General features: G+C 38.3%; 1 protein-coding gene and 1 long non-coding RNA gene across 2 annotated transcripts in view; one reads left to right on the top strand and one right to left on the bottom strand.

Moving 5' to 3' along the window:
* Positions 1-1141: 1141 nt before the first annotated feature.
* Positions 1142-22574, top strand: RAB39A (RAB39A, member RAS oncogene family). The gene is made up of 2 exons (XM_059930484.1): positions 1142-1368; positions 22148-22574. The coding sequence occupies exons 1-2, from the start codon at positions 1142-1144 to the stop codon at positions 22572-22574; spliced, it is 654 nt and encodes a 217-aa protein (XP_059786467.1).
* The window catches only part of LOC132370455 (uncharacterized), a 35984-nt gene continuing 18428 nt past the window's right edge, over positions 10253-27808 (bottom strand). The window contains exon 3 of the long non-coding RNA XR_009504575.1: positions 10253-10721. This is a non-coding gene — a long non-coding RNA (uncharacterized LOC132370455). The remainder of the gene's footprint in view (positions 10722-27808) is intronic.

Genomic DNA, 27808 nt, shown 5'->3' with positions numbered 1-27808 from the left:
AAGGAAGTAAGGATGAAGAACAAAAGCATAAGTTTGGATGTGGGCATGAAAAAACGTGGAATTGTTCAAATTCTACTTTGGCAAAAACACACTTTAAAACTGTTTAACTTTTAAAAGACAAATCTTGAATTCACTATTAACCAGTCAGAAGAGAGGCATGAGGAAGCAGTCGATCTCGCCAGAATTCAGCTGTGCTTTATTCAGATCCCTGACCAGGCATAAGCTAAGGAGAGACCACTTCAGGATTTTTCCGGCATGTATAAAGGAGACGGAAGCTCCCATTCTTCCGAGAAGAAAGGGAGCTTTTATGAACATCTCAACATTTCATTTCCTTTCCTCTCCTTCCCCGCGCTGAAGGGCCCTAGAGACAATGGAGGCGATTGGCATTTTTCTCACTCTTCCGTAGTACTGAAAGCAGTGAGGAAGAAATGGTGGTGGCAGGAGCAATGGCCAAAGCCCTTGCTAGAAGCACCCAGAACTTTCTCTGCAAATTTATTTCGATTCTGCTCTCAACTCCTTCACATTAGAACGCCTCGGAGGTGGCAATCAACAAGGCTAGAGAGCAGAAAGCCGCCAAAAGAAATCTGGTTAAATAACAGTGGTCACGGAACTGGTCAAATCGGTAAAAGAGGAAACCACAACAGTGACCCAGGTTACGGCCCCCGCGTTTTCCAAAATTAGAGCCGTAATCGGACAAGTCCGCCCTGGCGCCCGTAAGAAAATGATTCTCACTTTTCATTGGCTAACCCTCCAAGAGTTGAGACCTTGCTTCACTTTCATTGGTTGCTGCTGCTGTCACGTCCTTTCACCACACCCACTTTCCCGTCGGCGCCCAGTGAGCTTTGGGGGAAAGTGATTTACAGAGGTCGGGGGCGGGAGTCCGCGAGCAACTAGACTATTTCACCCCACCCTCACCACGGCCCCTGCTCCGCCCCCTGGCCCGAGGCCCCGCCCCTGGCCCTGCCGGGCCCCGCCTCTCCATCCAGAGAGGGCGGGGACCAGGCGGCGGCCGAAGCCGCAGGAATATGCTGGAAGCCGGCAGGCGGGCGCCCGGGAGGTGCTGAAGGGACAGTTCCCGCCGCCTTACTTGCCCCGCAGCGGGTGGGTGGGGCGGCCCTAGAGCCAGCTGGGCACGTGAGCGATGGAGACCATCTGGATCTACCAGTTCCGCCTCATCGTGATCGGGGACTCCACAGTGGGCAAGTCGTGCCTCCTGCACCGCTTCACTCAGGGCCGCTTTCCCGGGCTACGCTCCCCAGCCTGCGACCCCACCGTCGGCGTGGACTTCTTCTCCCGCCTGCTGGAGATCGAGCCGGGCAAGAGGATCAAGCTGCAGCTCTGGGACACGGCGGGACAGGAGCGGTTCAGGTAGGGCCGCCGGCGCCGGGACCCCAGGGACCGCGCCGCCCCCTCCATCCGCCTGGGGCACCTTCCCCAAGCGTCGGCCGCACAGGCCAGTGTCGGGAGAAGCTCTGGCCCTTCCCTCTCGAAAGTGCAAACACTCCATTCTCGCTTCCCCTTTGCCCCTCCTCTTCCAGGGACGACTTCCTCCTCCGCAGTTTCTCACTTCTTTCTTTGGCTCCCATTTCCTGCGCCCCCTTTCCGTCTTTCCTTTCCCGCCTGAACCCAGGTCACCCTCACCAGCCCCCTCTTCCCCAGCTCTCTACCCCTGCTAGTATTTTTATCCCCAACTCTTCGGCTCCCCTGCTGCTTTCTCCCCAAACTCAGTGTCCCTCGCTGTACACACCCTGACCTGGCCACCCTCCTCCAAGCTCCCGTTTTCCTCCCCTGACGGAGCGGCTTCCCATCTACGCGGCCCAGGAGAACTGCATAGAAGCGTTCCCAGATTCGTGATTGATCCATTTAGCTTCACAGCAAGCAGTGTTCCAACCCAGATTACTGCATGAGCTCATTGGGCATCGTTCAGAGGGAGATGATGAATGCGGTAATGGTCTGAACACCTCACAGCACCGAATGTGGTCATCAGAAATACTGGGCCAGGACCCGTGGGAATGTGTCTTGTACAGCAACTAGATGTAACATCAGGGACACAGGCACAGCAGAGGAGTTTTTTGTTGTTTTTAAGGGTTGAGTTGTCTTTAGAAGTTTGTCATCATTGGTGCTTTGGTGAAGAAAAGAGAGATGTACATACTGAGATTTGTTAGGAACTTTTCCTTTATTTTATTTATAATAGGTACTTAACGTTCCAGAGTGATAATAGATCAGAAAATACTTTTCTGCATAGAGTAGGAGGGATCCAAAACTAAACGTAAATTGTATGCATTTCCTAGATATTTAATATTTAACCAGATATGAAGCATATTTTAAATTTCTAGGATTCAAGGAATTTTTTTAGAGGAAAGTAGGGACCTGATATATTGTAGTGTTTGGGGCTTTTTTAAGGTTGCATTATCAACTGGAACTCATTAAAGCAAGCATTTTGTAGTCTTCAGCAAGTACTTTGTTTGTGAAATAGAGTACTTATTGACCGGATTTCCCAAACATAGCTTCCCCTCACCCCAGCCAGCATCCATTCTGAATGAGATCAGTCTACTTCTGTGAGAATGTTCCAACATTTAAAGTTTTGGCTTCCATTCCCAGCTATGACACTGATTCATAGAGATAAGCGAACTGCTTAGCTTGCTTATACCATAGTTTTCCAATGTGTAAAGTGGAAAGATAGTAAGGCCAGCCCTTTAGAGAAGTGTTAAAGTTTATTGATTTGAATTGTACAATACCTAGAATTCCATGAAGAAAATTTTTTTTCAAGAAGCCTCCTTTAAAATAATTTTTCAAACTCTGATTCCTCATCTGTAAAATGGAGTCATTATGATCTCTAAGATTCATTGCAGTTTTACCATTATAAGGTAGACTGCAAATTCATTCACTTGTTATCTCAATCAGAAATGAACTTTAAGATATTCCATGGTCAGAAAAAAGCATTTACTAAGAGCTCTTGCTCTACCCTCTAAAGTGAAAATAATAAAAACATGTTCTTTATACCTTAAACTTCTAGCAACTACTGATAATTGCAGCTACAAGAAACATAGGTAGTAAAACCTTCTTGTGTCTAAAATTCTTTCCTTAAAAACTTACTGACAAGAAAGTAAGAGATGATTAATTTGTTAGATTTTAAAGACCTTTTCTGTTAAATACATCATTTTTTTTATTGCCTTTAAGAAGAATGTAAATTGATTTTATATACACTATTAAAACCAGACAGTAACTCTCACAATAATGCAAGGACATTTAGGGAATGTTTACTGATAATGAGTCATACTTTATTTTGCTTGGCTCTTTACCAAAGATGTATTCCTAAATACATACATATTTCAGAAGCTGCCTCCAAATACTTGCTTTTCTCTCATTTAGCAGAATGTTTCTCCATAAAATTGCATTGAAAACAATTAATGTTAAATCATTCTGTACCTTCCTCTAAGAAAATACAGATACTTATTTTGAGTAAGCACATTTGTTTCATAGAAAGGTACTATATAGTTCATGAATATATAGTTCTGTCATTAGTTATAATTATACCATTAGGAATTTGTGGAAAACATTCTATTTGGAGGTTTATTGGTGATTAGATATAAACTAACAAAAAGAAACCTACTTTAGACAGTTCAGGGTATAGCTTAAAAGCATAAACAAATATGTTACAGAACAACAAAATAGTGAGCTGATGATTATGACCATAAGTAGCCTTAGTTATCTTTTTTTTACCCAGCTTTATTGAGGTATAATTGACAAATAAAGCCTTAGCTTTCGAAGTTCAGATAATACATGCTAGTAGTCAATAACTACTTACAAAAAATAAAAAGGAACAAAATCAAAGTGAAGAAGGTTTAGAAAAATGTTGAATATGTGAGCATCTGTAAATTGTAACTTAACACTTAATTGTTAAGTTTTTATTATTAACACTATGTTTTAGTCAGGATAAATGTTAAATTGCTGTATTAAGGATACTAAAAATTACAGTGCCTTCATTAACAATAGTTTATTTCTCTCTTGTGTAAGTCTCAAGGTAAGTAGTCCAAGTTGTTGGAGTGGCCTGCTCCAGGCCATCATTCAAGTACCTTCTCTCTTAGTTTTCTGCCATCCCTAGGACATTATCTTCTTCTGTGTGAACAAAGCTGGGTTGCAGGCACACTCTGTGCCAGTTCCAGGGGAGGGGAAAGTGAAGATCTAAATCAAGTAATGTTTCTTCTAAGCAAGTGAGGCCAATGTGGTGCAGATCACTTCAGCTCTCAATTCAGTGAAGAGAAATTAGTTACAAGGCCACACTTACACGGGGCTACCATGTGCCTAGGAAAAAGGGAAGATGGATTTGGCACTGTGGGCATTGGGGGGAAACTAGCAGTCACCACTTTTATTTTTTAATCATCATAGTGGAAGAAGTTTAGCAGGAAAGGAAACAAGAATATTGCTTAACAGCGTTAATAAGGATAAATAAGTGTAAATAAGGCTAGAAGTATAGAGAGCACCAAATGTAAGAATATAAATTTTGAATTTTTCCCATGAAAAGCACTTAAAGCAATATGAAGATAAAATGAGATAAAGAAAAAGCAACATTAGCTATAGGGATAGAAAACCTGAAGCTTCAAGCCAGATTTGGCCTTTTTTTCGTGTTGTCTGGCCTTGGGGGTATTACAGTTACAGCCACTGGTTGTAAAGTTCAGAGAATAATGTCCTCCTAGTGTAGTGCTTCTCAAAGCGTGTTCTGCAGAACACTCATACCTTCTGATTCTTTTTAAAGGATGGATTCTGTAATCAAATAAGCTTGGAAATCCCTATATTCCGTTTCTCTCTTAGAAATTCATATCAAAGGCTCCAAGAAGTATTGAGCAAAGAAACCTGTTTAACTTTGATTAAACTAGCATTTCCACCATTTATTTGAGGGGCTATTCTTAAAACATGAAAATCTATGATAACTAGTGTTCTTAGTAGTATAATTTGGGGAAAGCTCCCTTGATGAGTTGCTTTAGTCACATTCTTTGAGCAGAACCAACTAAACTTTTGAAGTTTGGAGCAATGGAAAATGTGCAGACATTAGTTAACCAGCTAATGGGCTGGTTACAGCTAAAGGGCTGTAAGCAGTAATTGCTATAAAAGGGACAGCCTCCCCTGCCCCCCTAAAAATCTGAAGGTGACCTGTAACTAATACCACTTAACGTCCTGGGCCTCTCCCTAACTCTCTGCCTGCCTTTTCATCTCTTTTCCTCTAGCTCCTCTTCTACTATGTATCTTTCTCTTCCTTATGTGTCTTACCCTTCCTTAAACTTCTTCTTTTTATTTTTCCTTTACCCCTGTCATCTATCAGTCCCTACTCACAGTTTCCTCCCACCTTCTGTCTTTTCCTCTCCTTCCTTTTTATTTTAATGTGTCTTGTATGCGCTCATTTCTTTTTTTTCTTTTTTTTTTAAGATGATTTCCTTAGAGAGTTTTGACTTTTTTTTAAAGTTAATTAATTAATTAATTATTATTATTTTTTTAATATTTATTTTTGGCTGTGTTGGGTCTTCATTTCTGTGCGAGGGCTTTCTCCAGTTGCGGCAAGTGGGGGCCACTCTTCATCGCGGTGTGCGGGCCTCTCACTATTGCAGCCTCTCCTGTTGCGGAGCACAGGCTCCAGACGCACAGGCTCAGTAGTTGTGGCTCACGGGCCCAGTTGCTCCACGGCATGTGGGATCCTCCCAGACCAGGGTTCGAACCCGTGTCCCCTGCATTGGCAGGCAGATTCTCAACCACTGCGCCACCAGGGAAGCCCTCTCATTTCTTTTTAACTTATTCTCCTTATTTACCCTCTGCCTCCCTTTTGTCTCTGTTTTCTTCTCTTCCCCTTCAAAACATTCATATGAAGTAAATGTTTAAAAGTGGTTTAATTTATGTTCTCCGTTCATAATTTTAGAAGTAAGCAACATGAACATTTTCTATTTCTCCTTAAGGTATCTTTTAAGATTCCTAAACTGAATAGGTTTTGTTTTTTGTTTTTTTTGAAGGACCCTTATTTGATCCCCACTCTCCTTACTGTGGTTCATGATCTTCAATAGAAAATGATTTTCTGATAGTGGATTCATAATTGCATAGGTAACAGAGCAGAGATTGTCCACAATTAAGTCCCAAAATCATTGCAGTCTACTGTAGTTCCAAGTTATTAGAAACAATAGAAAGCTAGACTATATTTGTATTGAGTAATCTGATAATATACTGTCTTGGTTAAAATTATTTGTGTTGTAAGTAACAGAAATATAACCAAATTAGTTTGGATATAAGGGATAAATTATAAATGATGCAGATCTCATGAGAGACAAAAATCTCACTGAACATACAAGTGTCTGAAAATATGGAAGCTCTAATAACAAGAGTCTGTGGATTTTCCCTCTAGTCTATTTCCATTATCCAATGCTGTCAGCTCCCAACTGTCTCAGTCTCTGAGCCTCTTATTCAAATTCTTGAAAGAAAAAATCTCATTGGCTATTTGATTGGCCAGTGAATCAGCTCCCCCAGGGTCCAGTTATTAAGATAATATATACATAAAATACAAAGGGATTATAATACAAATATCCCAGGTATGCATTATGGGTCATCCAATGCAAATGAATCCGTAAGGGTCTACTTTTTGGGAAAGAGAAATTCACAGAAGGAAGTGAGCAGTCACCCCAAAAAGTATCTACTTTATGGAGTTTCAGAGTAAAACTATATGTAAGAAGGAGCCAGCATCATTTCTAACAAGTGTAGCAGAATGTGGAAAGATGACCTGTGTAGCCAAATGTATTTTTATATGATAAAAGTTATTTTCACTGTCCACTCAGAGCATTCAGACCATTTTGAGTGACTGTATAGTCAGTACAGTTAAGAAGCTAGCCAGTAATTTCAAAAACCTGTGATTATTTTTCTTAATTTCTTTTTTCTTCAATGAATCAATTGATTTCGCATGTGTAGCCACAGCCTCAATGACATATTGCTATATGAAGGTGATTATACATTCTGACTATTTAGTAACTAAATATTGTAAATATAGTAGACTAAATATTGTACTCCAATGTTTGAAGGCCCTAGGCCAGCAGCAGGCAAAATTACAAAGTAGGTAAAACTCATTCTTGGGGACTTTGGGGCTTTCCTACTTTTCTTTCCTTCTGTTTTTGGATAGTAGGACCTTGACCTATCCTTCACTTCTATTTTCCCTCACATCTCAGTTGAAAAGCCGTCCCGTACTATTCCATCTTACTTCAGAGAGAGAAGTAGCTAGATGACCAAGAGTCACAAAATTATTAAAACTTAATAAGGGTTCTGACAGGAGTATTTCTATTCTAAAAGAGGATGACCACCTAGGAGGTAACACCTCATCTTGAAGTAACATTTCCCTGTTGGCAGAGTTATGGATCTATGGCTGATGGGTGTTGGAGTTTCCTCTCACCATGCTGCATTGATGACCACCTATTCTGACACATTGGCTCCACATTTAGCTTTCAAAGAAAGGGCTAGAAACAAAAGTAGAGATAATGTTGCTAGTACATGAATCACTCAGTAAAGTTTTCACATGAAGAAAAGTGCTTTGCTCAGTCTGAGAGAAAGAGAGAAGAAATTTCTAGCCATTGTCAGTCAGTTTGGTTAGCATAAAGATTTCTTAACAACTTAGCCTCCATAGCCATGTTAAAGTTTAAAGAGCAACTTCTTGCAATGATCTGAGAATATTTATCTTGGTGTTTTAAGAGCCAGTTATTCTTATCCTAGCTGAGTTAGAAGGGAATCTGCATTCTTTCAGTCTGCTCTATCAAGCAATGAAAAAGAAAGGTGAGCCATTCACCTGAGGTATACAGACACACACACACACACACACACCCCAGAGAACATCAGATTTTACTTTATTAAGATATTTTCATTCTTTCTAAAGTGAAATACCTACAAAGCCTTTACTTTATGATACTAATAAATCTGCCTCCAAATGTCAGTAACTTTTAATCAATTCTGACAATATATAATTCAGGGAAGTTCATTTAAAAATTATTACCCCACACAATCTACCTAGCTTATCAAGAAACAAATATTATTAAAACCCATTGTTTTCTGAAAAGAATCACTTTGTGTAATGAAGTACTGTTCTGACCTGTAGAACAGAGGTCCAATATGTTTTAAATTTAAAAGTATATTTTTAGTTTAAGCTGTGAAAGAGTTTCAAAATACAGATAGTAGTTCTGTATACAAGCATGACTGAGTAAATGTCGATGGCTAGCTGGCATATTATTTTATTTTGGTTTAAAATCTTAGTGTTCTTTTAAACATTCTTAAAATGTACTGAAGTTTTTTTCTATTTCTTTCCTATGGTGATAATTCATTTTTCATTTAGGAACAATAAGCTAAATAAAATTATTTTATTACTGGCAGTAAGTCCTTAAGACCATCCACTGATATCAATAGCTAGGATATAAAGAAACCATCAAAAATATCTCAATGCCAAAAAAATGTTGAGGTAAGGGGACAGAGACTTCTCTCTTAGGTTTATTTCTACTTCACTGGTATAGTGAGTGCATCAGGGTCACCTGAGAAAGGTCTTTATCAAGCCATGCCCCAAAATTCGTCAGTGACTTTTCTTGGCAAAATGTTATCCTTCTCTATGCCTATTCTTTCCTCTGCTTTTTGTATAATTGGTCAAAATCTCTGCTTAAATTATCTTCCTGTACTAGGAATGTTAAAAGTGGTTTTTCTTCTGATTCTTTAGCCTTTCCAAATGTATTTCCATCTCGTAGGACTTAGTGTGATATGGCTTCAAATGGATAAGGCTGAAGGACAGCCTTAATCACAGACTCCTGCCTCAGAAATACAAAAGAATAGTGTGTGGCCTAAACTGAACCCTCTTCTCTAAGAAGAGATCAAGAGAGAATACTGCAAATGGGAGTTAAATAGATACTAAGAACTTCCTGGCTATAAGAGAAGGCATTATGAAGAAAGATTATAGATTCTCAAATTCTAGGCATTGCCTATCATTTTTCTTCAGAGTAGCATTTTTCAAAGTAATAGGTGTAATTTGAGTAAAAGTTTTCTTGATCAAATAGTTTTGGAAGTGCTGGGTTGTTGCCAGATTTCTCAGAGCTTTTAACATACTAATATCCTAATATACTTTGTAAACGCCCAAGACAGATATGGTGTTTCCCAACCCAGAGTCCTTTTACATAGAGTGTTTTAGGAACCAATAGATGGAAAGATTAGAGCACTTTAGGAGCCAATACTTCAAAGAAAAATTGTAGGCAATTCCTTAAATTTTAGGAGTATATTTGAGAACCTCTCATGGTTTCTTCTCTCATATGATTCTCTGTCTCTTTTGCTAGTGCTTCTGAATGACTCCATCAGGTCTCCCTTTTAAAACACTTGGTTACTATATTTTAGGGCAAGATCTAATCAGATCAATAGACTCTAGAGAATTCCTTGGTTTTTGTCCCCTCATTCAAAATTAAAAGGTTTTTCCTCTTGCCTGACTTCTAGGCACTTGTCATAGTTTTATACAGATCATGCAATATCATTAGTACTTGTTTTAAGGGCTACAGAAAGGCTATGGGATTAGGAAATCAAAAGTTAATGAATCAAATATGAGGTGAAATTTAAGACATATATGATAGGACAGATGGACAGACTCTAAAAAGAGAATTAAAAGTGGAGGAGAAGGTATAACTAATTGTATAGGAGAGGACTATTGGAGGTGAGGAAAATTAGTGAGAGATGAATTGAAAACAGATTCCAAGAAAGCGAGGGGGGAGAAGACACATGAAAGAAGCTACAGAGGTCAACATTCTGGCCATTTTGGTACAACCATAGGACTGGGAAGAAACAGATGGATGGATCTGGTACAACAGTCCCTTTTAAAAAAAAAAAAAATTATTTATTTATTTATTTACTTTGGCTGCACTGGGTCTTAGTTGTGGCACACAGGATCTTCATTGCGGCATGTGGGCTTCTTAGTTTCGGCATGCGGACTCCTAGTTGCGGCATGTGGACTTCTTAGTTGCAGTGTGCAGGCTTCTTAGTTGTGGCATGCGGACTTCTTAGTTGCGGCATGCAGACTTCTTAGTTGCAGCATGTGGATCTTAGTTGTCACATGCAGACTTCTTAGTTGCATCATGCAAACTCTTAGTTGTGGCATGCACGCAGGATCTAGTTCCCCGAACAGAGATTGAACCCCAGCCCCCTGCATTGGGGGCATGGAGTCTTTTTTTTTTAAATAAATTTATTTATTTGTTTTATATTTTATATTTGGCTGTGCTGGGTCTTCATTGCTGCATGTGAGCTTTCTCTAGTTGCGATGAGCGGGGGCTATTCTTTGTTGTGGCGTGCGGGCTTCTTATTACGGTGGCTTCTCTTGTTGCAGAGCACAGGCTCTAGGCACGAGGGCTTCAGTAGTTGTGGCATGCAGGCTCAGTAGTTGCGGCTCACGCGCTCTAGAGTGCAGGCTCTATAGTTGTGGCACACAGGCTTAGTTACTCCGCGGCATGTGGAATCTTCCCGGACCAGGGATTGAACTCGTATCCCCTGCACTGGCAGGCAGATTCTTAACCACTGTGCCACCAGGGAAGTCCCAACAGTCTCATTTATAAAATGATAGAATTAATGTCCAGAGAGTCTTTGACTTGCTCCAGGCCTTATCATTTGTTAGTGGTTTGCATAAGAGCCTAATTCTCTTAACTCCTCTGTTCAGTGCTCTTTCTGCTGCATCAGGCCTCCTGGCATGGCTGAAAAGAGTTTTATTGGCACATTGTGTAGTTTCTATCCTGAAAAATATTCTGTTTGCATACAACCCCATCCCCACTCCCATCTCTGTAGATCCAAGTTAATTACTGTGTCTTCTCAAACCATTATTTTTTGGCTATATTCAGAAACAAAAGGAGAAATAGCTTTACACAATAGAAGCGGTACTGATAACTGACAGCAAACACTTGTGGCTGCAATAACAATCAATTCTCCCCTCCATGCAGTACTCAGTGACTGCACTACTACACTTAGTAACAGGAATGAACCCAGCCCACTGCAGTGGAGGAATTTATAAGAAGTCTTTTGCCTTGTTAGACAAGGAGAGATGTTGGGTATTAGGCAAAGCTACAAGCAAATACTGCCTATGTTGTCGTAAAGTTTCAAAAGCACTGTGAAGTAGTTTTCCATTTTTTTCTAGAGAAACTGAAATCAATCAGGATTATGATTTATGTGTGGAAATCTATGCATTTATTTAGATTAACTGTATACCAGGCTAGATGCAAAAATAGATATAAAAATAAATAAGATATAGTCTCACATTCAAGGTCCATGCTGTCTCTATACTGGGTAGAGTACAGACTATATTGCTGTAACAGAGACTGACCAAATATATAACCTTAAATAATACAGAACTTTGTTTCTCTCTCCCATATGTTAATAGTCCAGAGTGAGCAGTTCTGGACTATCCAGGTGGCTGTGCCTCAACATCAGTTTCCAGGGTTTTCCAGTCATTGCCATTTCCTAACAAGCAAGAAGGAGAAAGAGGAAGCCTAGGGCAAATGGCATCTTCAAGCAGATGAACCTCAGATGGCACACATAACTTATCATGTCCCATCGATCCAAACTTAGTGATATGCCAAAACTAACTGTAAGAAAGCTGGGGAATATAGTTTCTATATGAGTTGCTATGTACAAGCTAAAACTCATGGAGTTCTATTACTAAAGGAAGACAGGGAGAATAGACACTGGGGGACAATTAGAGATCTTTCTCACCGACTCACAGCAAAGAAAGATAATAAATAATTGGAATAAAGGCTAGTAAGTACTAAAATAAGTTCTGGTGGCAGAACAAAGGGAGGAATTGTCATCTGTGTGTAGGGTTAGGGCTAGTTTCAGAGGATGTATCCAAAAGAACGTGGTCCTTGATGCTGGGACATGAAGGATATGTCAGTAGTAAGAGAAATAACAATAGGAAACAATAACAATTAAAAAAGAAGTGGCTTCCAGTAATGATAGCAGATTGAACACCTATGACTATTTTAGCTTTTTTTCCTGAAACCTCACTAAAGTGACAATAGTTTTGTTTTTTAACCATAAATCCTAGCAAGGAGAATAGGTAAGGAGACAATAGCAAAAAAATTTTGGAAGTAAGAAAGCAGATGGAGGAATGGTAAATGAATTAGCAGATTAAAGAAAATTGGCTTCTAAGCTAGGAGTGGAAAAAGCTAAAGACCAAAACAGTATATATCACTGAATCCCCTAAAGATTCAGGAAATGGTGACACCAGATACTTCTGAAGTGGGAATGCTAAAATAAGGATCATTGATTGTCAGTCTGTTTAAGAAAGACTGGATCCTCACATCCCCTCCACCATTCCACACACCAGGTGACTTCCTCTCCCCCCACATTAGCAAAAAACTAGAAATTTATTCTTTGAAAAGAGTTAAACATAGAGTTTCTTACTGGAAGCATCAGGCATAATTGAGGTTGGGGTCCCTTATTAAAAGTAAGGGCTTTAAGTGAATGTATGCATGTTGTATGCTAAGACTGTCTAGCCCTCTTCCCCATCTTAGCTCCCAGAATGCTAGTAATCAGACCTTCACCCTTCAAACAGGACATTGGTGAAATCATTTCTGATGCATCTGACCAGGCCAAGAAGAAAGACTTAAGAGACCAACATTAGAGTTTCCTCAACTTAATGATCCAGCCTGATCATCTTATGAGTGAGGCTTTTAGTCTCAATGAAAGATTACAAGAAATACTAGGAAATCTGTAACATGAAACCTAGAGACCAAAATAAACAGAAACCAAAAGCAACCAGAAAAACAAAGTTAATAAGGGAGAAGGGAATGTTTAAAAAAACAACCCCCCCAAAAAAACCCTGTCCTTAATCTTCTCAGAGGGATAGTGGGAAAGTATTTAAATCATAAAAGAACAAGATACTATTTTTTCAAAAGAATATTCTGAGAACAAAAGAGCTTTTGGAAACACAATAGAAAAAAATAAAATATAAAGTTGGGGAAATCTCTCAAAAAGTAGGACAAAAAGACGAAGACTTAGAAAATAGGAAAAAAAAAATATTTTTAAATTAGAGGACTAGTCCAAAAGGTTCAATAAAAAAGTAACAGGCATTCCAGAAAAATGGAACAGAAAAAACAGAGGGGAGAAATCATCAGTGAAGCAATTCAAAAAAAATTTCCTAGATGTAGGGAGGGACCTGAGTTTTCAGATTGGAAGGGTCCAGCACAATAGATGAAAGTAGACACATTCTAAGGGACATCATCGTGGAATTCTAAACACTGGGGCCACAGAGAAGTTCCTACAAACTTCTGGGGTGGGGCGGGGGAGGGACATGGATAATAGGTCACATAAAAAAGATCAGAAATCAGATTGACTTCAGACTTCCTGAAAACAACAGTTGAAGCTAGAAGGCAATGGAGAAACTTCAAAATTCTGAAAGAATTTCGTATCTGACCAAACTGTCATTCAACCGTGAAAGCAGAATAAACACATGCAAGACTTCAAAATATTACCTCATGCATCTTTTTTTTTCCCTCATGAATCTTTTTTAGGAAGCTACTTGAGGATGTGCTCTATACACACACACACAGACACAGACAAACACATACGTGCATAAAAGAATAAACCAAGAATGAAGACATGGGCTATGAGGAACAGGAGATTTACCCCTGAAGAAAAGCAAAGGAAATGCCCAAGAAAATGATGAAGGGAGATCATAGGATGCTATCTCTGCCACAGATACCAAGGACAACCAGGCCCGATTGGAGCAGGGCAGAAGATTGTAAGAGAGACCTCCTCAGGAAGATGAAATTGACAGAAAAGCTAACAGGAATGAACTTTTTAAAAAATGGCCAACTGGCAGAGTTTGGGGTTAGGTTATTGAGGACTACTTGGAAAATTTAGCAAAAAGAAAAAGAAAGGAAGAAAAAGATGTGGTAGAGAGTGCTCACTCATATCTGATGCTTTTCTTCTGGACACACGGAGGAATATATTTCCCTTCCCTCTTGCACTTAGAATCATTTGACTAATTCCAACCAGTGGATTTGAGCAGAACTCACACGTGGTAGTTTTAAAATACAGCCCAGATATTTTAACGTTCTTCCTATCAAGAGGTGGGTTGTTTCTTACTATAGCATAGCCTGGTCTATCTTGATTAATATGCAAGATAATTATTAACTCTAAGGAAAAGAAATCAGTTTATTCCAGGGCACAGCATTGAAAAGTATACATGGTCAGAATAACACAAATGCCAAGAAATGATCTTCCTAAAATTATGATATAACAGTACAGTTTTGGCAAGTTTGGGGAATGGGAAAAATAAGAATGTGTGGTAAGTGCACAGGTAACTTTGATGAAAACACAAACTTAGAAAAAGAATGAAAAAGAACAGTCTATTCAAATGACTTGAAAATAAAAGCTGCATAATTTCAGACATAGAATGAAATGAGAAAAGGATAAATACCAGTATAAATTATAAATGTGGAGAGATATACAAATCACATGAAATGAAGCAATATTGAGAAAGTTGTATGGAAACAAGTCACAAAAATGGTAGGAGGATTATAACCCAAGAAAAAATGTTCTTTTATTATGTTAAATCACATAATGCATTATGTTGTATGGAAAATAAAATAATCAGAGAAGCTGGTCATCATCTCATTTTTGTTCTGCAAAAGGGTGCCAGAAAGTGTTATAATGAGTGCTAAAATCTTTTATACACTTTCTGGTACCATACCAAATAGAAAATAAGCATCCTTCATTATCACCTTACAGACAAATAGTGAAGCTAGAAACATTTCTCATTAATTTCTAAATTATTTAGATTTTCACATTAACTTGTTCTGCCTTCCAGAATCCACTACAAAATACAATTTGAATTACTACCAATTTAAATGCAGTAGTTCTTTAGAAAAAGTGGATGATTTCACCTTTATGTTTATAATGTGCACTGTTATTCAGCCCACTTCTCTCTTTGTTATTTAGCCCATTTCATGAATACCTACTATAAATATCAAAAGGAGATAAGCTTTTTTGTATTTCCCTCTGTTATTCTCCCATTTGCTTAGCATTTGCATGCTGCCTGGACACAGTCTTACAGAGTCTGAGCTTATTAATTCAGTTGTTTATTTATTTACAACTCTCAGTAGGCCTCATGCATGCCCTATTCTGTTTTAGACACTAGGGATACAGTGTTCCAAAAAAAGTGACAAAAATTCTTTCTCTCATGGAGCTTATCTTCTAATGGGGGGAGATGGGCTATAACCAAATAAGTTGGAAAAATTATATAGGACGTTAGAATGTGTTAATTACTATAGAGGAAAATAGAGGATAAAAGGTGAATAGAGCATGCTGTGGGTGATAAGAAGGCCTCACTATCATAAAATGATGATCTGTGGTAAAAGAAAAATAAAAGATGGTCACAGGGGAATTGATTCACATATTCAAAGACAGAATATGGCCATTAGGGCTTGTCAGTATTACATATAGCCTCCACAACCACAGACTTGATTTTTGATGGAAAGACCCTGGAATTATACATAGAAAGATAATTTTAATGTTTGTATGTATGAAAAAAGATATTCTAAGTTATAAGCCCCAAGTTTCAGAAGGCAAAGGCAGGGACTGTTAGAGTCAGTAATAATACAAGGAGCGGGGAGACTTGTGTTTTAGTCTCTTGAAAGCAGTTCTAAGGGCCCGGATTACAAGGCGAGTGAAGCAGGTAAATAAAGCATCAACACAGTGACTACTCCCAGAAGGGCAGTAGGAATGTAATGTCGTGGTGAAAAAAGGCACTCACAAGGCTAATGCATTCATAGGCTGCTTGCTGCCAACAGCCTTTGTCATCAAAGTACTTCCATCTTCTAAATACCTATTTGGCAATTGGCAAAGCCACAAGAAGGGCATTTCCAGTGGACCATCTGGCTCATTTTACCCAAGTAAGTCAGCAAGTGCTCTATGTTTTGTTGCTTTTTTAAGAGACCAGTGCACATCCTATAAAGTTCATAATAATAACATCTAAGATCTCATTCACAGTTTTTGGTTGCATTGCCCATATATTAAGTAATTCTTTATAAATGTAAGCCAATTCCAGTGCTCTCAATTTCACTTGTCTATATATTATTTCAGGAAAAAAATAGAAAAATTAAACAGTTTAAAATGTTTACATAAACAAGACAACCATTTTTTTTTCTATTCTAAAGCGAATATACATGTAAGAATAAACTTTGAGATGAATGGATAAAGAAAATGTGTTATATAAGTACAGTTGAAAATTATTCAGCCATAAAAAAAAGAAGGAAATCCTGTCATATGCTACAACATGGATGAATCTTGGGGATGTTATGCTAAGTGAAATTGAGACAGGAGGGAAGTGGGCACTCACTTTAAAGGTCACAACCTTTAAAAGAATGACATTGACTATACAACATAAACTGGCTAGAACCAACTAGGCCCAAGATGGCAGAAGATTTGACTTCCAGTAGACCTTGAGCCTCATTATATGCTCACTGTAACGCCTTAGCATGTTAAACAACACACCCACAGGTGCCATGACAGTTCTGAGGCTGACCATAAAAGGCCAAAAAGTGGGCAGTGGTCCAATTCCTGGAAATCCCTGCCGCTTCCCCAAAAGAGTTGGAATAATCCTCCCACTCATTAGGCTATGCAGTTACCCAACCCATAAAAACTAACCACTCCATATTTCAGGGCCTTGTGCCTTTTGAGATGGCCCACACTCTGCCTATATAGTGTGTATCTCCCAGAATAAACTTGCTTTCACTTTACTATGGCTCACTCTTGAATTCTTTCCTGCACAAAGCCAAGGACCCTTACTTGGCGGCCTGTCCCAGGGACTCACCTGAGACCTGGGACAGGACTGTCCTCTCGCTCCCCATTTTCCTGCAACAAAATAAGCCAGCCACAGAGGGACAAATACTGCATGATTTCACTTATATGAGGTAACTACAGTAGTCAGACTCAAAGAAGCAGAAAGTAGAATGGTGGTTGCTTGGGGCTGGGGGGAGGGTAGGAAATGAGTTGCTGATCAATGGGACTGGTAGTATCAGTCATGCAGAATGAAAAAGTTCTAGAGATCTGTGGTACAACATTGTGCTTATAGTTAATAATACTGTATACTTAAAAATTGTTCAGAGGGTAAATCTCATCTGTTTTTTACCACAATTTTTTTAAATGAAGGAATTTTGGCTTCATAAAGCTATGTTGAAATTTATAAAATGTTTGTGACTTTGTTTTGTATCATTATTTTCCTACAAAATATCTGTAGCTTCTATCAATCAGGTCTTTGGATGCCAGCAACAAAACCAACTTGAGGACATTAATCAAAAACGAAAGTTACTGGAAGCATGTCTGCATCCCAGAGACTTGACAGGATAGCTGGAGGGACCAGGCTTGAAATGAACCAAAAGATCCCAGAAGTTCTGGGCAGCAAGGACCGCAGGAGGCCAGTGTGGTCCCCACTGATACTGTTGCCCCTTTTTTGCCTGTTCACCCACTGCCATAAGAAGCCCCAAATGGACAATTGGCAGTCTCAGCTACTAATTCAATAGAAGCATCACGAGGTTCTCTAGTGAAAGCATTTCTCCCTTGGATACTAAAACCTTTATATCAGCAGAGTTCAGAGTCACAGGAATTAGAAGCAACAAAAAATTTTAGTGACTCATTAAGTGTAATTGCAAGAGGTACCATCACCCCACTTTTATCCTTTGTTTCCCATACCACAGCATCTATTCATGGGGAAAAAAACACCACCTACTGTATTACTCACTAGCTTAGAACGTATACATCCTGAAGAATCATGCTAAAATCTTACAGGGTGTCAACTCCTGGACATGAGCATAACTAAATCTTTTTTTTTAATTGAAGTATAATTGATTTACAATGTTGTGTTAGTTTCAGGAGTACAGCAAGGTGATTCAGTTTTATATATATGTATATATATGTATATGTATATATTCTTTTTCAGATTCTTTTCCATTAGAGGTTATTGTAATACATATTGAATATAGTTCCCTGTGCTATACAGTAGATCCTTGTTGTTTATATATTATATATATATGGGTGTATCTGTTAACATAACAATCTTAATAACCCATTCCACAGTTTTATAGGTGTATGCCTCTAGGTGATAGTGACATAAGATCAACGAATCCTATGGCATCAGCCCATTTCTTCCTCTGTTAACTGAAACCTTTGGTCTATAGCAAAATGTGGGATACCATGACTTTGTATAAGGTATTCCATAAGTTCATGGATGGTGGTGCTAGCATGGCTTGAGTCCACGTTAAATGTCTATTACAGTGAGGACATATCAGTGTCTCCTCTGTGATGGTTTTCCCAGAGTAAGGTACCATATCCAAGGTGTCAGTAACTGCTGGAAAATTGGGTATTAAGCAGTGACAGTTGAGGCAAGAGAAAGTCTCTGCTCAGCCCAGTCCCAGCCTCCTACCGTGATTACTGTGAGTCCAAACTGGGATAAAAATACTGACTGATGACTATAGAACAGAACATTTTGTTTCACCAATTATTAGGAACTCTTTCAAAGAGGGGGCTTTTGGTGAGTATTCACATAGGATACAGTATTTGCATACTCAAGACCCACCCACACATGCCAAACCTCCTTATTATCAGTCTTCTGATTTTGTTTTCTCCAACATGCCAAACCCTTGGCCTGTGCTCATGAATTGGTGTAGATCCTTAACCTTCATCTCCCCATCTCTTCCTCTGGAAAAAGTACCACTAAAAGTTCCACAAATGGAAGGATTTCTCTTTTCCACTATTGAGTGGAGCTGACTGATGCCAGCATATTATTTAGAGCCATCTGTAAGGCAGACTTGAATTTTTTTCCCCCTTTAACTATAGGGAAATCCACATAAGTCCATAGGTTGAGAGGGTGCTGCAGAAGTAGACATGCTGGGTGTGTGAGCCTTGTTACTCTGGGTCCCCTCAGGTCCCACCCCTATTCCTGCCTATATATATGACTTCTGCTTGAGGACAAAGTTCCCGCCTGGTGAATCAGAGAACCTAGCTCTTGATGAGCACTCAGATTGCACAGTCACCTGATGTTCAGGTGTCTAGTCTCAATGCCAGGTTTTAAGCCAAGAACCATTTCTCAAAAGTGTAATAGCTCATGACAAAGAGGACATGTCTGTGTTCTAAAATGTCACACCTGTAATTGTCCAGTGTAACTTTTCCCAGGCTTTCTTTAAATCATTTATTCATTCAGTGAGACTTTCAAAGCCCAGAAGGAAATAGATATAAAATAACATGCAAAAGATGTTGTTGCTTATAAAGAATTGTTACTCATCATTCTTTACAACTCTTGGATTCTTTACAGGGAGGCCTATCTACCTTGTTCTTTTAGGGTCTGTTCCCTGCCTCCTTAAAATACCTTCAAGACCTTCTGAAGAACTAAGTGTCTCGACCCAAGAGAGGAAGTTCCAGAGAAAGATAGATGTTCCCTCATCATCTCTGTAAGACCTGCCTTTCAAGTTCCATTTTTCAGTCTTGAAGGCCTGTCTCTTCCCCTAAATAACTGACAGCAGGGATGCCCAGTTGTTTTAGGGGAATCCCTGCCTTTTAGGACAACTAATTATGAATCTGAAGGCTAACCATATCAGAATTCTAAATCTAATACCCAGACACAAACTGGAGATCAAGTTATTATATAGAAAAAGGCAGATATCCTATTAAGACCTTTTATTCCAACTAATTATTAATAAGGGCTGTTTTATAAATTTTTATTTATTTATTTATTTATGGCTGTGTTGGGTCTTCGTTTCTGTGCGAGGGCTTTCTCTAGTCGCGGCAAGCGGGGGCCACTCTTCATCGCGGTGCGCAGGCCTCTCACTATCGCGGCCTCCCCCGTTGCGGAGCACAGGCTCCAGACGCGCAGGCTCAGCAATTGTGGCTCATGGGCCTAGTCGCTCCGCGGCATGTGGGATCTTCCCAGACCAGGGCTCAAACCCGTGTCTCCTGCATTGGCAGGCAGACTCTCAACCACTGCGCCACCAGGGAAGCCCATAAGGGCTGTTTTATAGACTATATTACATATACTTTGCTATAATTTTATTCTATAGAATGATTTGGCAACTGTGTTCCAAATATGTTTTCAAAATTAAATACAAAGTGCTAGAAAATATGGTATTTCCTACATGCCTCTGCCTAATAGACAAACATTTCAATGTTGAATTTTTAACCACAAAAGCATGTTGTTTTAAATTATACTAATGGTAAATTAATTGCAGGGAGTGGGTGGTAATGCAGACTTGGTGCTGAGTAAATGAAAGCTTTCAGTCTAATAACAGCCTTAATTAGGTTTCTCTTAAGACACTGCACATCTGTCTAAATTCACACATATATAGATGAGTAGCAAAACAATAACAAATTAATTATCCCTCAAAATTAAAAAAACAGCAACAACTTAAATGAACTGCATTATTTGTAGCCTGCCAGTGATAGTGGGAGATTTTTTCTTACTGTCAACAACTGTACAGTACAGTAGTCCTTGAGAGAGGTTTTTTTTTTAAGTAGTCGCTTGAGACCTCTCTACCATGAATTCTGAGGAGAAGGGGAAGCAGGAGATATGGAAAGGGGAGGTAAACTTTCTTCAAGTGGTGCTTGTGGTATCAGGTCACTGAACTGAGCTGTGATTTCAGCAATAAGGATAAAGAAGGTATGTAAAAGTTGGAGAGTACCAAATAACACACTGGCCCTCCACAAAGATCTTTGATGCCTCAGGCAAGTACAGATGAACTTGCTTAAGGATGATCTCAATGCTTAAGATCACTGACAACTTGGGATAATTCCCTGGCGGTCCACTGGTTAGGACTCTGCAATTCCACTGCAGGGGGCCCCGGGTTTGATCCCTGGTCAGGGAACTAAGACCCTGCAAGCCATGCGGCAGGACCAAAAAAAACAAGATCACTGACAACTTGGAAACTGAGACACATGTTATTTCTGGCTAATACAACATTTAACACTTTCCCTCTCTGATAAGATTAATTAATCCAATATAGCAAATATTAAATTACATCCATCACTTGCCAGGCAGTTGTTAGATACATAGACAGAATATGTTTAACCCTCAAGGAGTTTGAATTGAGTAGGAGACATACCAACAAACCCAATCAGCACATTATGAAAATTGATATAATCATAATGGCGGTATGCCAAAGGTTCAATGGAATTATAAGAGAGAGAAGTGCCTAAGAGAGGTAGAGGGGGAGAAGAGAGTGACAGGGAAGGCTTCTTATATGACAGGATTTTTGAACTGACTCAAAGAAGAAATAGGAGTTTGCTGGGAAAAAAAAAGGGTACAAGACATTCTAGGTAGAGAAAACAACATATGTAAAGGCAAAAATATAAAACAGTATAGCCTTGGCCCCTTGCCTCATGACTCAGTCAGGAAACAAATGGCACACTTGAAAGGTTAACTGAAAAGAGTTTAATGAAGTGACTTTCCAGAAATGCGGGCAAGGTCAAGGGCACCAACAAAGGATGGTGATGCATTCAGTAATAGCAACAGTGGGAAGCCATTAACGACCTGGCCAGAAGGGGCAAGGAAAGGAAATGAGATTGCCAGAACCTGGTGAAAGCCATAACCATGGGAGAGGGGCTACCCAACAGGAACCTCGATCAGAAGAGACTAGATCTGTAGAGGTAAACAATCATAAGTATGCACATCTCAGATTCATATCCCACGTCTGAAAAATTTCCTGTTTCTTGAATAGGTATAGCCCAGGACTAAATCTGTAACTGACATTATAACAAGTTTGCCTTTGTTTCTTCTTCCTTAACCGACAGAAAGAAGAGCCTGTTGATTTAAATGATAGGGAGAGATTCTTAAGATCTGGTCTGCTGTGCAACCTCTGCCCCACACCAAATCTTTTTGTGTGCCTACTTTTAAGCACAGTAATGTGATAAGTATTCTATCAGATATTTAAAAATAAAAACAAGTAATCCTGAGTGTGAGATGACATGTAAGTGCTTATTTGTCTATTTTAAAATATCTACTTTAATGTCAGTGGATGAAACTGGCTTGCATATTAGTTTCATAGAATTTTTTTGTTCACTTTGACACTTCATATTTGACTTATAAACTCTAGTTAAATCACATTAATTACAACCTTTTTTTCTATTTATTTTTCAGATCAATAACTCGATCTTATTACCGCAACTCGGTTGGTGGATTTTTAGTATTTGACATTACTAACCGACGATCTTTTGAACATGTGAAAGATTGGCTAGAAGAAGCAAAAATGCATGTACAACCATTTCAGATTGTATTTCTGCTAGTGGGACATAAATGTGATTTAGCTTCACAACGTCAAGTTACAAGGGAAGAAGCTGAAAGACTGTCAGCAGACTGTGGTATGAAGTATATAGAAACCTCAGCAAAAGATGCTACAAATATTGAGGAATCCTTCACTATCTTGACAAGAGACATATATGAGCTTATTAAAAGGGGAGAAATTTGTATTCAGGATGGCTGGGAAGGGGTTAAAAGTGGTTTCGTTCCTAATACTGTGCATTCTTCTGAGGAAGCAGTAAAACCCAGGAAAGAGTGCTTCTGCTGACTTCATACATGCCAAAGAACTAAGAACAGATTGGGTGTCATTTCAGGATAAATACCAACATTAACAACAGAATGATGTGATGAAAGCATTTAAAAAAGTTATAAACCCATGCTAACACAATTTTGTAAGGTATTTCATTCAGAGCAATATGCTTACTTGTTAAACTACCAGATTGGTATTTTGCTAAATTATCAAGCAAAGCAGATGACTTTTTCTGGAAACTGGAGTATCTACATAATTGCCTCCATTCTCACTTTGTTAGCATATAACTGACCATAATATCCAAATATGTCAATATTACTCATTTTTCTTGACAGTTTGAAATGGATGTTTTGTGCATATATAATCTGATTGAAAAGATTTTACCAGGAATTACATTCTCTAGTGTTAATTAATTAATATTAAATAGTAAAGTGGATTTAAAAGTGCACTGTTTACTTACAAAGTAAACAATCACAGAGCTATTAACTAGGCCTAAAATAACAATTCCTTGTTTAAGGTACCAGGTTTTTAACCATTCTCTGAAATATTTATTCTCCCTTAATTTTGCCTGAACATGAGAAGATAAGTTTTATATTAATTTTTGTTCTCTGATTTATTGCTCCTGAAAATTTTATGTTTTATAAAGATATCTAAGGATCCAAGCAAAAGGTTTTATTGCAAATGTTTTGTTGTTATAGTATACTGTCCTTATTTAGATAAGAAAAACTTAGCCATTTTGTCCAGATTTTCAAATGTGTTGGTATAAAGCTAGCATAGTATTATTTTGTAATTAAAAAAAAAATTCTCTCTGTTTTATAGCTAGTCCCATCTCTATCATATTTGCCAAATGTTGCTTATTTTACTGGTCAAAACAATGTTTTGGTTTTGTCAAGTTTACTGCTTTTCTTCTCTATTTTTGACTTTTCTCTTGATTAATTTTGTCCTTCCACTCTTGGATTTACCTTGTTCTTTTTCTATGTCTACTGTCCATTTCCTGTAGCTTCAAGAGCCATTTTCAACAACTCAACGAGCTCTGCCGGCTGTGTCATGGCCACTTCATCATATGCCATTAAAACTTAATCTCATACACTGGGTGAAGACTCAGCAGTCTTATTTTGCTTTCAAAATTGTTCTATGGCCTTGGATCCTTCTTCTTCTCCTAAATTACCATTATCATCAGGGAAAATTCTACTGGGCCTCATGCTGCTTATAAGGCTTGCCTTTCCTGCAGTTTCATAATAAAAGAAAAAACATTTCCACCCTCTTTTTTGATGTTGATCGAAAATTTAGCAACATTTCTTTGCACTGTATTCAAATCCCGAAATATAAGCAAGCCTTCATGCATACGGGCTCACTGAAATGTCCTAATTTTAAACTATGTATGACCTTGAACAATGTCCTTTCCAAATACTCCATGCTCCCCCTTTCTTCCTAGGTGTTCAGACTGTTTCATTCCTACAACATCTTTTACACATGGTCAATTTGTGTCCTTCCTCCCTCCCACTTCTGAGTATATATCCAAAGGAAACATCATCATTATTTGAAGAGATATCTGTACTCCCATGTTCATTGTAGCATTATTCACAAGAACCAAGGTATGGAAACAATCTAAGTGTCCATAGTAGATTATTGGATAAGGGAAATATGGTATATATATGCAATGGAATATTATTCAACCTTAAAAAAGAAGAAAATCCTATCATTTAAGACAACATGGATAAAACTGGAGGACACTATGCTAAGTGAAATAAGACAAAGACAAATAGTGCATGATGTCACTTATATGTGGACTCTAAAAAAATAACTAAATAAATCAACTCTTCTTCCCTGGACATTTTCCTCACCAGAAGCTAGCAGCCTCTACTATGAGTCTCATCTTTTTTTTATTGTTTGTACCAGATCACAACCCCAGGGAACCTATGTATTTACGGATGTATATCTAGATTATAGTGTACTGTTGTTCGTTTTCTTTGCAATTCATTCCTTCCACTTCTGGCATCAGAACCTCATTTTTCCTTTGGAGAAGTCCTTGTGATTCAGGTAGGTGGTGTGTCTCCTCCCTAAGCTGTGTGACTTGGGCCTGGCTAGACACAGTGTTTTACATATACTCCATATGTCTTATGTACTTATTTCTCTGTTTTCCATGTTTTTCCCTCGAAATTTTAGTGTAGTTATTTTTAAATTGACATTTGTAATACTTTCTTTTGTTTGACTAAGGTACCGTTAAACTGATCTTCTGAGTGCTTAATTTCAGCTTTTCTAATTCTAGAATTTTCCTTTGGTTGCATTTCATAGATAATTTTTGCTTAAATTGTATATGTTGTCCTTTTTGAATACATTAATCATAATTTTAAATAATAGTTTCATTGAGATATAATTTACTTTCCATATTATTTAAAGTGTACAATTTAATGTGTTATGCATCTACCACCACAATCAATTGTAAAACTTTCATCCACCCCCCCCAAAGAAAAAGAATCTATTATAAGTCACTCACTCGCCCACTTCTCCAAACCCTAGGCAGCCACTAATATACTTTGTCTCTACAGATTTGCCTAGTCTGGACATTGCATACAAATGGAATCATACAATTACTTAACATGTTTTCAAGGTTCATCCATGGTGTAGCATGTATCAGAACTTGATTTCTTTTTATGGCTGAATAATATTCAATGGTGTGGATATTACTGTGTTTCATTTATCCATTCACAGTAAATGGCCATTTGGGTTAGTTCCACTTTGGGGCTCTTAAGAATAATGCTACTATGGTTGGATTTACGTGCAAGTTTTGTATGATGGTCTAGATTTGTTTTTTAAATTTATAGACTATTTTGGAGCAGTTTCTGGTTTACAGAAAAATTAAGCAGAAAGGAGAGAGTTCTCATACCTCCTTACCTCTCTACCCAGTTTCCCCTATTACTAACATCTTACATTAGCGTAGTATATTTGTTATAGTTAATGAACCAATATTGATACATTATTACTAACTAATGTCCATGCTTTACTCTAGACTTCACTCTTTGTTTTGTACATTATATGATTTTTGACAAATGTGCAATAACCCGTATCCACCATTACAGAACCATACACAGGAATTTCTCTGCCATTAAAATTCCGGGCTTCACCCATCCTTTTCTCCCTCCCCACAACCTCTGGCAACCACTGATCTTTTGATTGTCTCCACACTTTGCCTTTTCCTAAATTTCAAATAGCTGCAATCATATAATATGCATGTAGCCTTTGCAGATTGGCTTTTTTTCACTTAGCAATATGCATTTAAGCTTCTTCCATGTCTTTTCATGGCTTCATAGCCTTTTCTTTTTATTGCTGAATGCTATTCCTTTGTACGGATATACCATAGTTTGTTTATCCATTCACCTATTGAAAAACATCTTGGTTGATTTCAAGTTTTGGCAATTATGCAAGAAACTGTTATAAACATCCATGTGCAGGTTTTTATGCGGACATAACTTTTCAGTTCCTATGGGTAAATACCAGAGAGCATGATTACTAGATCACTGTATGGTAAAAGTACGTTTAGTTTTGTAAGAAAGTGCCAAGTATCCTGCTAGCTACAAATGAGAATTCCAATTGTTCTGCATCATCACCAACTTCGGTATTTCAGTTTTGGGATTTTAGCCATTTGAATAGGTGTGTAGTGGTATCTCATTATTGTTCTAATTTAAAATTCACTGATGACATGGAATGTGTAGCATCTTTTCATACGCTTATTTGCCATGTGTATATTTTCTTTGTTTTTTTTTTTTTTTTTATATTTTCTTTGTTTAATCATAGTTGTTTTGTTGTTTTTTTTTAACCAAGGCCTGCTAACTCTTGTCCTCCTGTGTCTATTTATATTGTCTTTTTTCTTTCTTTCTTTCATATTTTTTTTTTGAGCTTTTGATCATTTCATCTTTTTCCTGGTATGTCAAATTATTTTTTATATTAAAATTGGGTTTAACTTATTTTAGGAAACTATAAAGATACCTCCACATTCTGGACGTTGTTGTCTTTCTCTTGAAAAGATTTCCTTTTGTCCATGGCAGACAGTTACTATAGGGACTGGTAACCTTAGTCCATTCTCAGTTTGAGCTCTTTCAAAGCTGTTTTTCAGTCTGTGTGAAGGTTGGTCTATTTCTGTCTTGTCCTTCCTCTACGGGTGTTGCACTTTGGGATTACCATGTGAACGTTTGGATTCTCCCTATTCCCAACGAGCCTTGTATTTGTTAGGCTTTAAATGTAATGGTTCCTGCAGCCCTGTGAGACTAAAGATACACTTAGCTTGTCATTCCATTATTTGTTGCCTTTAGCTTGAGCTCTTGCTGTTTGGCTTCTGTGGTTAGAGTCTTTTGATCTCCTTGGCTTTTCAGCTCCTAGGCTGTAAGATTTGAATCAGCAAATGCCCCAAGGAGAAAAGCTGCACCAAATGTCTACCTTGCGTTTGTGTTTCCCTTCTCTCCAGAACTTGGCCCACATGTCTTGGTGTCTGTCTAACATTCTGATGCCAGCGAACAGATGTTTTCTTACTTTATCCAGGTTTTCTAAAATTTCTTTAGACTTCAACTGATCTTATGTTATTACTGAACTGTCATCTCAATTACCCCTAGGAAGAAAATTTACAATTTTAGGTTTTATTTTTTTATTTTCTATATTACCTCAGTTTCTGTAGAGACCTTTAACCTGATTGTTCAGTCTAGCTCCTGTGTTACCAGTAAGATGGAGATAAGGTGGAGGCTAAGAATATTGGGGGGAAATCACTGATGAATGGTATGTCTCATTCTTTTCGTTTTTCCTCTCCTTATTTACTCTGGCAGCCTACATTTGCCTTTCTTCATTTGACCAGTTGCCCAAATAAGGAACCCACTCTGGCAAAGACCTGACTTTACTCTCATAAATGTCTGCATGTTAGGATTAGCTAGATGATGAACACCATGCCAAAGTTCTTTGTGTGAGACTTTTGCAGACTTTCGTTAGTCCTTTAGTTTGCCTCTTGCCAACACTGCTCAGATTGTTGAGGTTTTCTAAGTTTCTGTAGGTCAAACCTCTCTACCTGCATACCAGATGAGCCCTTTTCTCTTTCCTGAGCTCATTTGTGGGAGGTTAGCCCTCGGTTTTTCTTTTTCCCCATCCAATCATAATTGTTCATGAATTCCAAAAAGCCCTCAAAGTACCTGTCGTCCCTTTCTCTCTTCTCTTTTTTATCAACACTGTTAAATATTAAGCATATATTTGCATACCTCTTTCTTACTTAC

Source organism: Balaenoptera ricei, chromosome 8, assembly GCF_028023285.1.
Source record: "Balaenoptera ricei isolate mBalRic1 chromosome 8, mBalRic1.hap2, whole genome shotgun sequence".
Lineage (NCBI taxonomy): Eukaryota > Metazoa > Chordata > Mammalia > Artiodactyla > Balaenopteridae > Balaenoptera > Balaenoptera ricei.
The sequence above is the reverse complement of the archived record's forward strand: the minus strand, read 5'-3'. Positions and strand labels throughout refer to the sequence as shown.